The following is a 14,867-nucleotide window of genomic DNA, read 5'->3' as shown; positions in this document are numbered from 1 at the left end:
TGTAAACACGACCGAGATACTGCGCTCGAAAACGAATCATGATATATATATACACACTGATATACTAGCGTTTGATTTGACCAATGCCAGATATACATTTTATTATAATTTTACACATTCATACATTGTCTCGTTAAAAATCCTGAATGCCCGTCTCACCCTTTAGCAACGCAGCATCATCCACCCTCATGGGCTCCTCCTCATCAAACCACTGCTCCTCCGCCTCTCTCCTCGCCAGCCCATCATACTCTTCACTCCCATCCACCGCCTCGTACGCAAACTCTGCATCTCGCCCCCGCACGAACCGATCCGTCAAGAACAGCCGCCACAGCTCCAGCCCTTGCGCTTTCGTCTCTGCAGGCTGGTCCCACGCCTCCTCGACGCCCCCCATCGTGGACGGCTCTTGAGCATCGCGCAGGGTGGCCAACTTGGTCTCGCCACGCACGAGGTCTGCTTCCAGAGTGCGGCCGTAGCCCTTGGCGCGGCCTTCGGCCTCGCGCTCGGCGGCGGACTGGTGTCGCTTGACGAGGCGTTCGTACAGAATGGGGTCTGTGGCGTGCGGGTTAGCTTTACAGCGCTTTATCCATGTTTTCGGTTCTCTTTGAAAAGAAAAAAAAAAGAAAAAGATTAAAGAAGAAAAAAAGAAGAAGAATCTCCGCCTCGCGCAAGAGAACAAAAAAAGGGGAAAGAAGGAAACGCACTGGCGAGTTCATGTTCAATGTTGTCAAAGTAGCTGGGGTGGCGGTGGAGATAGTCGCGCCGGCGGTTCTGGACCTGCACCTGCGCGAGGTGCGAGGCGGATTTGCGCAGGCGAGGAACGGGCTTGTCTGTGAGACCGCCGCTTGCTGCATCGGACTCGACGTTCGGCGAAGCGACGGCTGGGAACGAGATTGACATGCTGATGGGCAATGTTGTGCATGGAGTTGAGAGGTTGATGGGAGATGGAGGCAGTATGTGGGAACTGCTTGTTGGTGGTAGTGATGGAGCAGCGGCTAGCAGCATATAGGCACATAAATGGCATCATCACTGGCGGAAATATGAGGCATGAAGAAGAGATCACGGAAAATGAACCCATCCGTTTTTATCTCGCTGTGTGTTTCCATCATCTTTCTTTGCTCCCCTTGGCCTTTACCAGGCTCACCTGCCGCGACTTATGCGTGCCTTGAATATCTGCGCTTATAATGTCGACATCGAAGGTGTAACGCATCGCATCAAGATGATACACACGCACGACACGCACCTGTATCACCGAATGCTCCCCATCGAACCGTATGTCGCAGCCTGCGGAATTCCCAAGTGTTTTGCGGCCGAAATAAAATCCGGCGTCCGCGTGATGCACCCCTACCAGTTCCAACAGGGGTCTTTCAACTCCCCCACGGAATCTTCATCCAACCCCAGATACGCGAGGGCCCGTCCAAGCGCATCAACCACCCTCAGCACGAATTATTCGGTCCGTTACTCGACCATGGTCCAACCCATTGATTCCCGGCTGCAAATGCTGTACAACAGGGTGGAGGCAGCCTCTTGCCAGCTCGAGGAAGAATTGAAGGACGAACCACGGATGCTTGATGAGGTGGCCGCGAAAAAACAGTTGGCGCAAAACTACATTGCGGCATATGAGGCGGGGAAGCCTTTTTTTTCGCGGGACATGGTGGCAGACTTGGACCGACAGATTGACGCGCTGAAGCTGGCCGGAACAGAGCGTGGTGGCAGAGTCACACTCAAGGACGTGATAGGGCGTGAGGGTAGCTGGCCGCTGGTCTACCCATTCAGCCCTGGTAAAGGGTCGGTATAAGTGGTGAACTTGCCACATGCACAGCTTGCTGGCCCGTCTAGTGTTATCATCCCATTGTTTCCCCCCAATGTCACTCCGTCTTGGCAAAAGCGACGGATTCTAACAGCAGCAACAGTTCTTCTAGTAAAGTGTACTTTATCCACTGGAGAACTCATCAGAACATGACGCACATGTCTACAAAGTTTCCGAGAACAATGCTCGAGATCGAGATGCCCGTGGGTCTCTCGTACGGCGAATCCGCGACGCCCTGTGGCTGGCCGCTCGCCGACCTCGAGGCCGCGTTCCGCACGCACCAGGCGTCGTGGCTGCAGAGCGCCGCCTGCCAATCCCTCACCTCGATCCTCACCACCTCTGCCGCCGCGCTGCGTGCGCCCATTCGCAAAATCGTCTGCTTTGGCCTCGGTCGCCTCGACGGGTGGGAAAAGACGACCCGCGAGAAGCTGCTCGCGTCGGTGCGGCGCTCCGCCTTTCAACACGCCGCCGCGCTTACCATGGCTGCTGCTCTGACGACTACGACGGCGACGGCCGCCGCCGCCGGGGAGACGACGGTGCAGTGCTACGCGCAGGACCCCGCATATGCGGCCGAGGAAAAGAAGCTGCTGGCGGCGCTGGGGTTCACGGTACTCGAGGATCCAAAGGGCTTCCTCGAGGTGGATGAGGCGACACTGGTGTTTAGCGTGACGCCAAACATCCCGGTGAGGCAGGTGGTGGCGGACATGGGCTGGCCGGCGGCCATGGTGTGGAACAGGATCGAGACCGACAGGCAAAGTGAAGAGGGGAAGGACTACAGGATAGTGCCTGAGTGGGGCGAGAATTTGCGTGTTTCGTGAGTCTTGATTCTTTTTTTCTTACTTGCGAAGTTTCTGCCCAACTTGATGCATCTACCAGCGGTCAAAGCTGCTGTTGAGCAAGATGTGTTGACATTGGAAAACTAACGAGAAGAATCACAGGCCGTGGTCTACAGACGAGGGCTCGACCCGGGTCACGGAGATGGGGCGTCATTACAGTTATTCTCCGTTTCCAGGAGACCCCGGAAAAAACGAGTTTGGTTCTCTTGGTGTATATTTCAGAAAGTAAAGGCGAGCAAGCGCACCAGAAACGAACCCCTGTCAGCACCTTTGTGCAGGTATTCACGAGGAAGTGGGCTGGACAGAGGGCTCAAAATTTAGAATTAGGAGGCATTTCCTTTATGTTGATCATGGCGACTATACACCTGAGAATCTGCTTCACCTCGGAAAAAAAAAGTAGTGTTTGCCACCCATCTCTTTGACATGTTCGAGATGTAGGAGAAGATTGCTCTGAGCAACTCGTCTATGAGTTGTGTCATGTGAGTGCTGTTCCATGTGAGCCTCGGCGAGCACCAATAGTGCCGAGGGAAACGACTGGCAGTGATAATAAGCCTTTCGGTAGGATGATGAATTCGAGTCATTATGATCTGCTCTCAAGTCCGACACTTCTAGCCTACCTTTTCTTCTGCTGCTTGAGGTTCGAGTACACTGACAGTGTCTTGTACTCGCGTCAACTCACGCTGAGTATCAGGCTACTTAATAGAAAACTGTAACAGACCGTCAGAATAGGGAATTGAAATGAAGCTTGCCAAATAGATTTCCTTTCGACTTTCAAATGTCTCCGCATATTGGTTCTTTTGTGCTTGATCGAGAGAAGAGTGTCAGAGTGTAACAGCAGCTCTACGCCAAGCACCTCTCCGTAGAATGGATTTGGCACCCAAAAGATTGGCTGGACCGCAGAGCAAATCTTCAACTATGGCATGCAGTGTCTACTGGCAGGCAATATGTTTCAGCCTCAACTTTCGCTTCTACTCAGCAGTGATGATGTGCATCCGATTCTTACTCATCGTAAAACATGATAAGCGCGACAGTAAAGTCTGTTCGCCGGCTTGTCGTGGCGGTGCAGTCTCTCAAGAAGATCCCTTTGCGGCACGACCAGGAGACTTTTCCAGAAAAATTCTTCAAGGTTGAAAATAACAGCATCAGCTATACAGGGATGCGTTGGGCAGCAAGAATTACTTGAGTGCCAAGGTTGGGCGATGCAGAGTGGCGAATTACATATATGTATGCAAGATAGCCCACTGTGGCAGGGGCGAATCTGACTTATGCTCCTATACAGCGCTAAAGTCGGCCGATGAACTATAGTACCGAAACACTCGTTCACTGTGAAGTGTGTGAATCTGCACTTGCGGATGTTCACCGTTTGCCACCCGCCGAGCTCTCGAAACAGCAACTCTCTACCCAAGCCAAGGCAGGACAGACTGAGATGCTCCGTGGCGGACGAGGCTAATGTCGGCTAGGAGAGGCTGTCTGTCTCATGTTGAAGAGTGTCACCCTGCCAAGTCTTGTGCAACTGCGTTGTGAAGACGGGCATGGAAGCAGTGGCTATGGATGGAAGTCAGGTCTTGCTGAGTCGGTGCTAAGACACGGACACGGGCAGATGCGCGCCGCAGAAGAGATCTATCAAGATCATTCTCTTGAAATATTGATAAGATACATATAGCATTGTGAGATTCCTCGGCGGGCTTTCAGAACCAGGAAAGAAGGCACATACAGGCAAGTTTCGAATGCCGCTCTCACCGAATAACGCCACATTCTCAACGAGGATATAGCTCACTGAACACCGCTATTTGTTGCCATTCTGTTTTCTGCATCATGGATAATGACTGCAGAAAATTTATGCAGACCATATGCGATGCGAGTTGTCTGTGTTACGGTCGAAGCGTGGCGCGCACACCACGAGCTCCCGCTGCATTCAGGTTGCAGGCATAGCAGGCGCCCATGTATGACAGGCATGTCACATCGCTCGTTGCCGTGTTGTTAGAGGTTCTTTACACAAAGAACACGTCAGAACTCACATTCTGCTGTCAAGCGTCGCACAAAGGTGTCTGTCCCTGGACCAAGCCTCCTCTCTGTATTACACCACACCGGTCCCGGCTTTTGGCCGGCGTTGCACCACAGCCTTTGGAGCTGAGAGGAAAGAGTTAAAAAGGCAGCATAGGAGGGGAGAGAAAAGACTGCGGGAAAAGAAAAAGGAAAGAGGGAGAAAAGTGGCCATAAAACGTCTGCAGGCTGCATGTTTCATCTAGAAATGCAGGCCTGTGGCAAATGTTATTTCTTCAAGGGTGCACTCGTTTTTTAGTGTGACGGTCCGATAGGCTGCCAGCTGCCATGTGAGTGTGAAAAAGGTCAAGATGAGACGGCCGCAATTCTCCTTTTCTCCTGGATGGCTGCGCACATGCATGGGCACGGGAAATAACCTCTATTTGGAGAGAAGAAATCGAGATTGAAAGACGAAAAGAAGAGACTTGGCAAACTGGTAGAGGAATAGCCCGATCCGCATGGCAATGTCCTTGGCGCATTTGGCCGCCTAAGGGTCCTCTGTCCAGTCCCTTGGTGCGCTTGACAAGGGATTCTCGCCGGCGAGAGCTGACAGAACTCTTGGCTGCCGAGCTGTAAGACGTGAGTGAACTGTTGTTTGTGTCTGCCTAGAGGGGGTCATGCAGGGGTCTGGTCCGAGTAAAACGGTCGCGCGAATTGGGCAACCTAACTGGGCTGGCTTGTGTTATGTCACTGTGCGATGCTGGGCAAGCCATGTCGGAGACTCGGGTTATTATTTTGTTCTTACGAGTTTGCCTTTATTTCTGCCTGCCAGCGTAGCATGTGGTTTTGCATGAGCTTGCGTTTTCTTTGTTGCTTCTCTTATACCTGCTCGGTGCAGCTTAGCTGCATGGCTAAGCCGGGCAGCTGCGTCGTGAATCGTTTGTTGCCGAGTCGCAGACCCAACGTTTCGTTTGGTTTCGTGACAGCCGTTTTCATGTTTTCTCATCTTCAAATCTTATTATTTGCCTTCAAAGGTTTGTTTCTGGCGGATTGTGCGTTAATACGCTCGCGCGGTCTTACAGCCAGCTCGTTGCCTGGCGCGTCGGGATGCTGCCGGGTTTGAGCTCACCCTCCAAGTTGAAGAGGTTCTTGCTGCGCCGTCACAACTCGGCTTCTGGAGTCTCACACAGCTCGTCAACGAGTCGACCGAGTGAGGAGGGTGCAGACGCAGGGTCGTCGACGGGCCCAGGTTGGCAGCCGCAAACGCAACAGCTTCGGCCGAGTCAGTCACAATCCATCCAACAAGGACCCAATAGACATGTCGAAAGAAGCAGTCAATCGGCTGCAAGACAAGCATCAAGCTCACCGCCCATCTGCACGTTGTCGCCAGCTCTGCTACCGCGAGGAACAATAATGGACGGGAGGGATTCTTTGCCAGGACCCCGCGCGAAGTTGACGATGTCTGCGGACATGGAGAGACGGAGTGCCAAACATGGTGGGGATGGGCCCGAATGCGCTGAAACGTGTGCCAATACCGCCGCTGGGGCAACTGGAAAGAGCTCCAAAGTCAGTGAAAGGTCCGCAGAAAGTGCCCTTGTTGACACTGAGGCCACTGGTGTCTCGGAATCGTCAGCGGCCAGTTCAGCACTTTTAGCGCAATTTACGCTCCCTGCACCTTCCTTAGCACCCTTCTCAGCACTCTCACCCCCTGTATCCCCCGACTCAGGTCCTCGTTCAGCTCCCGCAGGTCCCTCGACCGGCTATAATAGCACCTCCACTGACACCCAAATTCTCCACAATCAACGCCTCGAGCTGCAGGATCGTCTCAAGCGTCTCTCTCATCAGGATCCTCTCTATTTCGATCCTGCTCTGCTCCCATCACCATCTGCGCGCGACAACAATAGCAGTCCCGGCACCTGCGCCAACCCCCCGACTCTTCACAGCATCTTTGAGAACTTTAGCACCGAGCCCTTTCGCAAGCTGCGGCCCCCCGAGCGCTACCCCGGCGAGCAGGGCGACCCGTACACAGATCCCCGTGTCCACCCTCTCCACGCCCCCATTGGCACCGCCTCCTCCTCCTCAACTGCCGCAGCATCACCGCCGCCGGCGCCATCCACCTCGACGCGTAGCCGCATCTGCCAATCGTCTGCTGCTGCTTCTTTCTCCTTCTCCGACCATTCATCCCGCCCTCCCGCCGCGACGCGGCGATCCAGTGGCTCCGGCCCTGCCATCCGCCAGGTCAAGACGCCTCCCCAGGCGCACTTTGTCCTCGACCCTCCTCCCGAGTTTGGCATTCCCTCGCCGCCCACCATGGTCAATGCCCGCAAGATTTGGGTTCGCCGGCCCGGTGCCTCGCCTACCCTGATCACCATTTCCGAGGACGATCTTGTCGACGATGTCCGCGACATCATCCTTCGCAAGTACGCCAATTCGCTCGGCAAGACGTTTGATGCCCCCGACCTGCATCTTTGCGTCCACCCCCGCGACCAAAAGGACCGCCTACTGCAGCCCGACGAGCACATGTGCCGGACTCTTGACAACTTCTTCCCCGGAGGTCAAACAGTAGACGATGCCATCCTCATCGATATCCCGCGTAGGACGCCCAAAGCCTCGCCGCATCCGGTCCAACTCGGACACGGCCAACAGCAGCACCACGTTCCCCACACCGCCGCCGCGATATACTACACCGAGGATGGTCGGCCGCTTGAGTCTGGCGAAGGCTATTTCCCTCCCGTCGGAGCTCTGCCCTCGCCGCATATGCAGCTCGCCATGCCAGCCACAGCTGTCCACGGCGGTCAACCACACTCAATTGCCGTCATAGGATCTGGTCACCTTCCTACAATCCCGTCACCAGGAGGGTTACGCCCTCGTGGCCATCGCGAACAGACCGGCCGTCCTCGAGTCGCCCGCACACACACGTCCACGTCGGCCATGAATGGAAGTCATGGTAACTACAGCCATGGTACGCACCAACTCCACCCCCGACTAGCCCACTCGCGCACTCATTCAAGCTCTTCAGATCCCGTTGGCATGCCTCCTGGCACTGTCTCTGTACCTATGCCATCTCCTGGCCACGAACACGTGTATTCTTCCTCTGGCCGCGTTGGTATCCCGTCGCCCCGGATGCTCGAGACTCGATCAGCCAGTAACCGTCCCAAGCGACGCCCAAAGAATGTCGATTTTGCTGGTAGTGCTGTGGTGGCAGCGGTTCCTCCCATCAGCATACTCATAGTCGAAGACAATCCCATCAACCTCAAGCTCTTGGAAGCCTTTGTCAAACGCCTCAAGGTCCGCTGGCAGACCGCCACCAACGGACGGGAAGCTGTCAAGAAATGGCGGACTGGCGGCTTCCACTTGGTTCTCATGGATATCCAGCTTCCTGTCATGAACGGTCTCGAGGCTACTCGCGAAATTCGCAGACTGGAGCGAGTCAATTCGATTGGCGTCTTCTCCTCGGTTCCCACCACACCTCAAGAGGAACTCGCTCTCGAATTAAATGATAAAGACCGCCTCGAGAATCGACATCATTTCAAAGGGCCAGTTATTATTGTGGCACTGACAGCCAGCTCATTGCAAAGTGACCGACATGAAGCCCTCGCAGCCGGCTGCAATGACTTTTTGACAAAGGTGTGTACTGTGCCGTCACTCACGGCGAAATACCGCTAATCATGTGTAGCCCGTCAACTTTGTTTGGCTTGAGCGAAAAGTCACAGAATGGGGATGCATGCAGGCTCTCATCGACTTTGACGGCTGGCGTGCCTGGAAGTCATTTGCCCTCGCTGAGGAGGAGGCCAATAAGAAGGCAGCGGCAGCAAAGAGCAAGGCTAAGAAATCTCGCTCTTCACTTGCTGCCCAAATTTAGCCCACGCAGCCGACCATATCGCGCACGCCGCACGATGCACCAATGACCGGTATTCGTATCAAACAACCAAGACGACCAATTCTCAATCAACGCCCAAGACGTTACTATTTCATTTTACGCCCAAGAAAATGCATTTTCTGTTGAGAAAGTTCGGACTTTGAAAGTGTGAGGAGGATATGTGCGATATGGGCACCGTTTTTCGCCTTTTGATCCCGAATTTTTATTCCAGTTTACAATTTCGTGTGGATAGCACATTATACCTTGTAGTTGGGAAGCATAGAGCCAGGCGGGATACAGCTCACATTGTTTGCTTTGGAGGCCTTTTTCGACAAAACGCGATTGATTCTCTTATTCTCGCTAGACAAAAACACAATCGTCTCACTTAATTGATCTACTCACATTGCCTTTCGCTCTTTTGTACTTGTTTTGTCATTAATGGCATCACAAGCAGGTCTCCCAAGCTCTTTACCAACACGACGCGGCCGGATAATCAAGTCGCCGCACCCCGTTCCGGACCCACCCCAAGGAAATCTAGTCGAAGCTCCGACCAGAAATTCTCCTAGCAGGAACTTCTCGCGTGCCCAGCCCTCTGCACCAATTGAGGGAGCATGTCTACGCCCTTCTGCTTCCTTTTCTCTTCTCTTCATACCGTTTTGTTTCCTTTATTAGCGATTGTTCACCTCCTGCCTTCTCCATAATGCCTCCACGCGTCGGCAGCACCCGCGCGCCGCTGGCCGCCGCCGATGCTCTTCTCCTATCCTCGAGCCGGCCACGCACCACCACCACTCCCACCCCCTCACCGGCATGCGCCTTTTCCACGACGCCATGCTGCGAAAAGAGCAGCGCCGCCCGTCGGCGAATGTTTGCGTGGATCAATAGCCAGAGGGGCCAGGCGCTCGCCAACAACACCGGCCCGGGCTCGCTGAGCCACCACCGAGACGTGCCGTTTCCCAACAATCCGCTATTTCGCAGTGAGAAGGTTGTTGGCGATTCGACGAGGCGCCTCATCTATCAGCGCGCTATGAAGGACGGACAGGCGCTCAAGGCCATTGCGGCCGAAATGGGTCTCGATGTGCGTCGTGTGGCAGCCATTGTGAGACTAAAGGAGGCACAAAAGCAGTGGACTGATTCGGTAAGTTATGCCGAATTTGTTTTTTCCTTCAAACTCACATTTTGCCCACATCAACCCGCTTGCATGATGAAATTACTTTTTAAAAAATTTCGATTAGTCTTGAAGACATTAAAATGGTTATACTTTTACGCCTGACTGCAGCCCATTACCTTACACGCTATCGCGCATACATAATGGGGTGATGTTGCTAACGTCCAACAGGGAAAAAAGCTTGCCACACCCTACGCCAAAGCCGTCCAAGGTCTACTCCGGAAATGGGGCTACTCGCCCGGCGAGCCCGGGCAGGTTCCGTTTGAGCCCGTCAACGACATCCACGTGCACAGGTACACGATGCAGCAGCTCTTTGTGCCCGTGGCTGAGTCGACCGAGTTTACCCGCGAAGATGCGGCGGCCGCCTTTTACGACAACATGTTGTCCGTCGACAAGCGCTCGCCGCAGACCGGCCTCATTGACATGGAGCGTCGAAATGTGGCCAAGCCCGGCGAGCGCAAGGCCAACTGGCGCGCGTTTTCCGAGGCCGAGCGCCAGCGCGAGGACGAGTTTGCCCAAAAGCTGGCTGCGGAGCATGAAGCCGAAGAGGCGGCCACGACGCGTGTCAGGTCGGATAGGTACGAGTTTCGCTTCCGCGAGATGAACGTGGACGACGTGGGCAAGGATGGGCGCTCGCCTAAGGGATTAGGATCGCGCTATGGTGCGCCGCACCTGGATCGCAAGCGGGGCATGATCAAGATTCCCAAGTCGGTGCCGTAGATGCGGTAGATTGGGACACGTGTATATATTAAGGCTGTTGGCATCGGTGCATGCAGGGCTTTGTACATTAGGCATGTACAACAGGGAATCAATTCACATAATTGACTGTACTTTTACACACCTACACTAAGACTGGTACGTCACAAGTTCTACTGCACTGGCGTCTAGCACTCTACCGTCGTGTAAGGTCGACTCGATTTCTCGACTCGATTTCTCGAAGTTTCCTAAAATGCCCACATACCTTCCCGTCGCCTCGAGCAGCTCCGCGAGCCCCTTCCAGCTTCCTCGTTGAGCTATCATGCGTGGATCAACTCCTTTGTCCCTAGCCCTGCGTTCTTGTCCTCAAAGAACACAAATTTCGCGATGTGGTTGCATCGGCGCTGGAAAGGGCAATTTGCAGGTAGGGTAGGGGGGTATCATCGAGGTGGCCCGTTGCAGGTCGAGGTCTATACTGCTTCAAGAGCCGCCGCGGTTGTCGAGGGCTGGTGTCGTGATTGAGGTCGAGGAGATGGGCAGTGCGCTAGCAGCGTCTAGTCGGTCGAGCGGGCCAGGTATAGACGGTAGTCATGTCGATTAATGTGACTGTCGCGATTCAAAATTTGAGTCCGTCGGTCTCACCTAAACTGCCGCCGTTTAGGTCATTGGGCGTGACGACAACTGCCGCCTCACCATGTAGTAGTATACTCAAAGCAGTAACCGTACGGGGTTTATGTGCAGCGCTACGGTATTTCAGTTTCTGTACTAGTTTCAACGTGAAAAAAACGTTGTCAACTCTTCAGGCCATATTAGACTCGAACAAGGACAGCTGTTGGGATGGCAGGCAGCGAATGGCAGCATCTTCGCACACAACCAAGAAAAGCGTGCCAGCCCGAAGAGGAGTAGCGTCGGGACGGGCCACAGAGAGAGTTTCAAAATCACAGAGCTCCGCTGTACCATCTTATTAGGGCTGGTTCGGCGCTGTGAGGCCTAAATAGGTACCTAGGTATTGGCTGGCTGATGGTTATCTTGTGCAGATGGCGAGTCCACTCAACAGTGTCGGGACCGGGGCAGTGGAGAGGGCAAAAAAAAATGTAGACAGTTGCAGAAGAAACGGAAGGATGTTCTGTAGGTAGTTTGTTGATAATTTCAACTCCCTTGTGCTTCCCTTCAATCTGCTGGCCTTGCTTGCATCAACAGGCACGACTCACGCCCAAACGCACTCTATGCCAGACGCAGTTACCACTAGTTTAAATTAGTGCCTCCTTGACGTCACAGGCGAACCGAGCCCTGAAGAAATCAAGGTTAAAAAAAGTGAGCCCATCGTTGGCAACTCACCACAACAAATACCACCATTCCGACTTTTCCCCCCCTCTCCCTGACTTTACTTTCTTTTCGCCATTTTCCTCCACCACCCCCCTCGCCACAGATAGTTACAGACAACACCGCAGCCATGCTCAGCCGTCTCAACATCACCAAAGGTTACCTCGGCTTTGCCGTCGCCTACTTTCTCATCTTTGTGCTCGGGCTCTCCATCATTGGGCTGTATGCTACCGACATTCAGCGGGCGCGGGAGTCGAACTCGCATCCCAACTCCAAATGGGTGCGTCTTTCCGCCCCCAAAATCTGTCTGCAGAAAGTCACGAGAAGAGTTGTTGAATTAACGTAATGTTGCAGGTTTTTGCTGTCGTCGTCGGCAGCCTTTCTAGCGTGACCTGCCTCGCCTACCTCGTCCCCTTTGTGTTTCACGCGCTCGGCATCGTCGCGCCCATCTGGAATCTGGTGCTTTTTATCCTCAACATTACCCTGTTTGGCGTCTTTGCCAAGGTATGTGCCGACCTTTGCTTTTTCGCCTCTCTTTCTTTTTTTTCTTTTACAGTTGCAAAGCCAGGGTAGAAATTGTAACTGACATGAATAACCACAGCTCTACCTCCACGAAGACGCTCACGGCAACGGCGCCGTCACCCGCATGAAGAATGCCATCTGGGTCGACCTCACCAGCGCCCTGCTCTGGTTGCTCGTAGCGCTCGCCTCGGCGGGTTACTGGTGGAAGCACCGCGATGTGCGCTCACGCTTCACCGGCCGCGCCCATGTCTGAGCGCCTGAAAACAAGAAAGGGGCAAGTTGGCTTGACGCCTCGATATCCCTCTTCCACGCGAACGTCTGTTTCAAGATACCCTTTACAAGTTGAGATGGCCATGATTTCTATGCGGTGTGCTTGTCTGAGCGAGTTGTTATTGATATTGAGCGTATAATTATCGGCTCCTACTATAGTAATACTAATATCTTTACTTTCACCGGCTCTTCGGGCTCCGATTGTCGCCATGCCGTTTACAACAACGAAGAGAATCTCACACTTTGCGACTCGATTTATCACTCCTTGGTCTAGTCGGCGTACGTCGCTGTGTAAAGAAAAAGGAGCACACGTGTGATCTCAGCAGATCGAAGCAGTCGCCCACGCTCGGTGTGTTTCCAAAACATGTGGCTACGTCGAGCAAAGTCCAAAAATCGTTCCCTGGTATTTGGAAAGTACAAGGCGCCCTTTCGCCGTCAAAGTCTACCACTCACTGTTCTCATACTACGCTCAACACGAGCAGGGGCGAGAGAGCCAACAACGAAGGAGTTGACACTTCACTTGCGATAATTTCAATTTCCTCCTTCAGCGTGTTCCTAGACTTCCTGTAGAATCCTTATTGTTTCCGCCACAATTCAGAGTTTTCGCGCGCCGCCCTCGCAGCGCCGTGGCGTTTTGAATTCTTCCCATCCTCCCTATAAACCAACACCCTACTACCCTGCCTCGCCCTCTATCTTCCAGCCTCCGTCTCTTTCAATCACTCTCTCGCCTTCTACCTCTTCTTCTCTCATCTCTCCTAGCTGTTTGGGCGCGCACGTTGTCCTACCCTCAACATGGACTACCTTGGTGTCATCGCCATCCTCTTCGTCGGCTCCGTACTCACTGGCATCGCCGTGGTCGTCATGCACTTTTTTATTGCCGATGCCCTCTTTGCGTAGGATCAATCGCGGACCGTTCCCCCAAACTCCCGGCAGTAAAGCTGATTCGTGACCAGAGAATGCGGAAACAAAAGGCTGCTTCTGTGATGGGCCCATGTTTGTCAGTTTACAAACATGCCTGTGACCAGTAGGTCTGCTATTTCGTCTTTCCGAGAACCTTGAAACCCTGGTGGGTTGGTATGTTGGCTAACGAAGTCGGTGAAAGTATAGAAATGGCCCCATAATGCTTCTGCGGATAGCAACTAATTGTCTAGTTGCTCAGTCTGCATTCTGTGGGCAGTATACCACACTTGTCTTCTTCTTTATATATATACGACGCTTACTTTCGCAACTTTGACGTGCCAAAATTCACGTCTGCTACGATGGGACCGTAACCTTTGACTTCCCATCTTTGGCGTATCTTGGTATCCAGCGAACCAACAGCGCATGGTCAAGTCCTCGTCAACAACGCCTCAGTTATCGTGGTTCCTGACTTCCACAGATGTAGAACTATCCCAAGTGGGGAAAAAACACCACTTATTTTGGTATGATGACGATGGTGCGCTTTTAATTTTATGCTAATTGTTTCTTTCATTCTATGTATCTATTCTTTTTACTTGTAGGTACTGAATTCACCAACTGGCGCATCCGACTTTTACTGCAAAATAAGGGTTCTTTCCACACTTCAACACTTTCAGCATTTGACCACATAGCGAAGAAAGGAAATCATCAAGTCGCACGAAGCGCGAAAATCATTCCATGGCAAATTTCAGCTAGTTGTCAAAGTCATCGCTCTGAACCTGAAAGATGAGGGACACTGCATCGGCAAGTAGTGAGACATGTAAAAGCTCCCCGCCAATACCGGCCAGCGGACCTCATGAGAACACCAGGGCCTCCTCCTCAGCCGCAATGGATGGTCGCTTTGCCAATCATTGCAAGTTAGCTGCAGAAATCCAGCGCTAGAGTATGACTCGTGTCCCGAGCTAGAGACACAATCGTGCATCCCGTCATGCAGTGATGGTTGGAGCAGACATGTTCCGCCGCAAGCTACTTTCACCTGTCTGGCTACGTGGACAATGACATAAACCTGGCCATAACATTCTGCTCGACGGAAAAGACATGCCAGTACTGAACGTCTTTGGCAGGCTACGCTGGGCGGGCGAGTTGAAATAGCATATAGGGTAGCATGACAAGGCCGTTACTTTGCGCGGGAGAGCAACGACCTAAATGCACTAGAGGAGATGAATCTGGCTGTTGGAAAGGTTGGCTATTTGCTATACACTGGTAGGCAGTGTGACCTGACTAGTCAAGAAATAAATCGGCTAGTATTACACGTCAGTTTGGTCGACATGCCGATGTGAGTGCAGCGCAGCGGCGTGGTGCAGTCACTGACCGGTTTGCTGCATGGAGCCCGGCGCCCGGCAAGCATCCCAATCGATGCACATTACAGCAGGCTGACACTTGATTCGCGAAATGTTGTTTGCCTCTTGCGGTAGTGTGTCGATCACAGGGCGACGGCAGCAGTTGCCA

At 53.2% G+C, this 14,867-nt stretch overlaps 5 protein-coding genes across 5 annotated transcripts; 4 read left to right on the top strand and 1 right to left on the bottom strand.

The window, feature by feature from the left end:
- Positions 1-133: 133 nt before the first annotated feature.
- On the bottom strand, positions 134-897 carry BBA_02623 (coiled-coil domain-containing protein; the record flags this gene model as incomplete). The annotated part of the gene is made up of 2 exons (XM_008597720.1): positions 134-549; positions 702-897. The coding sequence occupies 2 exons, from the start codon at positions 895-897 to the stop codon at positions 134-136; spliced, it is 612 nt and encodes a 203-aa protein (XP_008595942.1).
- A 1,059-nt stretch (positions 898-1,956) lies between these two features.
- Positions 1,957-2,625, top strand: BBA_02622 (uncharacterized protein; the record flags this gene model as incomplete). Its single annotated transcript, XM_008597719.1, has 1 exon — positions 1,957-2,625. One exon carries the CDS (start codon positions 1,957-1,959, stop codon positions 2,623-2,625), a length of 669 nt encoding a protein of 222 aa, XP_008595941.1.
- Positions 2,626-6,118: 3,493 nt separating this feature from the next.
- On the top strand, positions 6,119-8,488 carry BBA_02621 (putative response regulator protein; the record flags this gene model as incomplete). The annotated part of the gene is made up of 3 exons (XM_008597718.1): positions 6,119-6,149; positions 6,311-8,253; positions 8,303-8,488. The coding sequence occupies 3 exons, from the start codon at positions 6,119-6,121 to the stop codon at positions 8,486-8,488; spliced, it is 2,160 nt and encodes a 719-aa protein (XP_008595940.1).
- Positions 8,489-9,185: 697 nt separating this feature from the next.
- On the top strand, positions 9,186-10,370 carry BBA_02620 (uncharacterized protein; the record flags this gene model as incomplete). The annotated part of the gene is made up of 2 exons (XM_008597717.1): positions 9,186-9,620; positions 9,822-10,370. The coding sequence occupies 2 exons, from the start codon at positions 9,186-9,188 to the stop codon at positions 10,368-10,370; spliced, it is 984 nt and encodes a 327-aa protein (XP_008595939.1).
- A 1,429-nt stretch (positions 10,371-11,799) lies between these two features.
- Positions 11,800-12,444, top strand: BBA_02619 (uncharacterized protein; the record flags this gene model as incomplete). The annotated part of the gene is made up of 3 exons (XM_008597716.1): positions 11,800-11,949; positions 12,024-12,173; positions 12,271-12,444. The coding sequence occupies 3 exons, from the start codon at positions 11,800-11,802 to the stop codon at positions 12,442-12,444; spliced, it is 474 nt and encodes a 157-aa protein (XP_008595938.1).
- Between the last annotated feature and the right edge of the window lie 2,423 nt (positions 12,445-14,867).

This window comes from Beauveria bassiana (assembly GCF_000280675.1).
Source record: "Beauveria bassiana ARSEF 2860 unplaced genomic scaffold BBA_S00005, whole genome shotgun sequence".
In the NCBI taxonomy this organism is placed as follows: domain Eukaryota; kingdom Fungi; phylum Ascomycota; class Sordariomycetes; order Hypocreales; family Cordycipitaceae; genus Beauveria; species Beauveria bassiana.
This window is presented reverse-complemented; position numbering and strand designations above follow the sequence as displayed.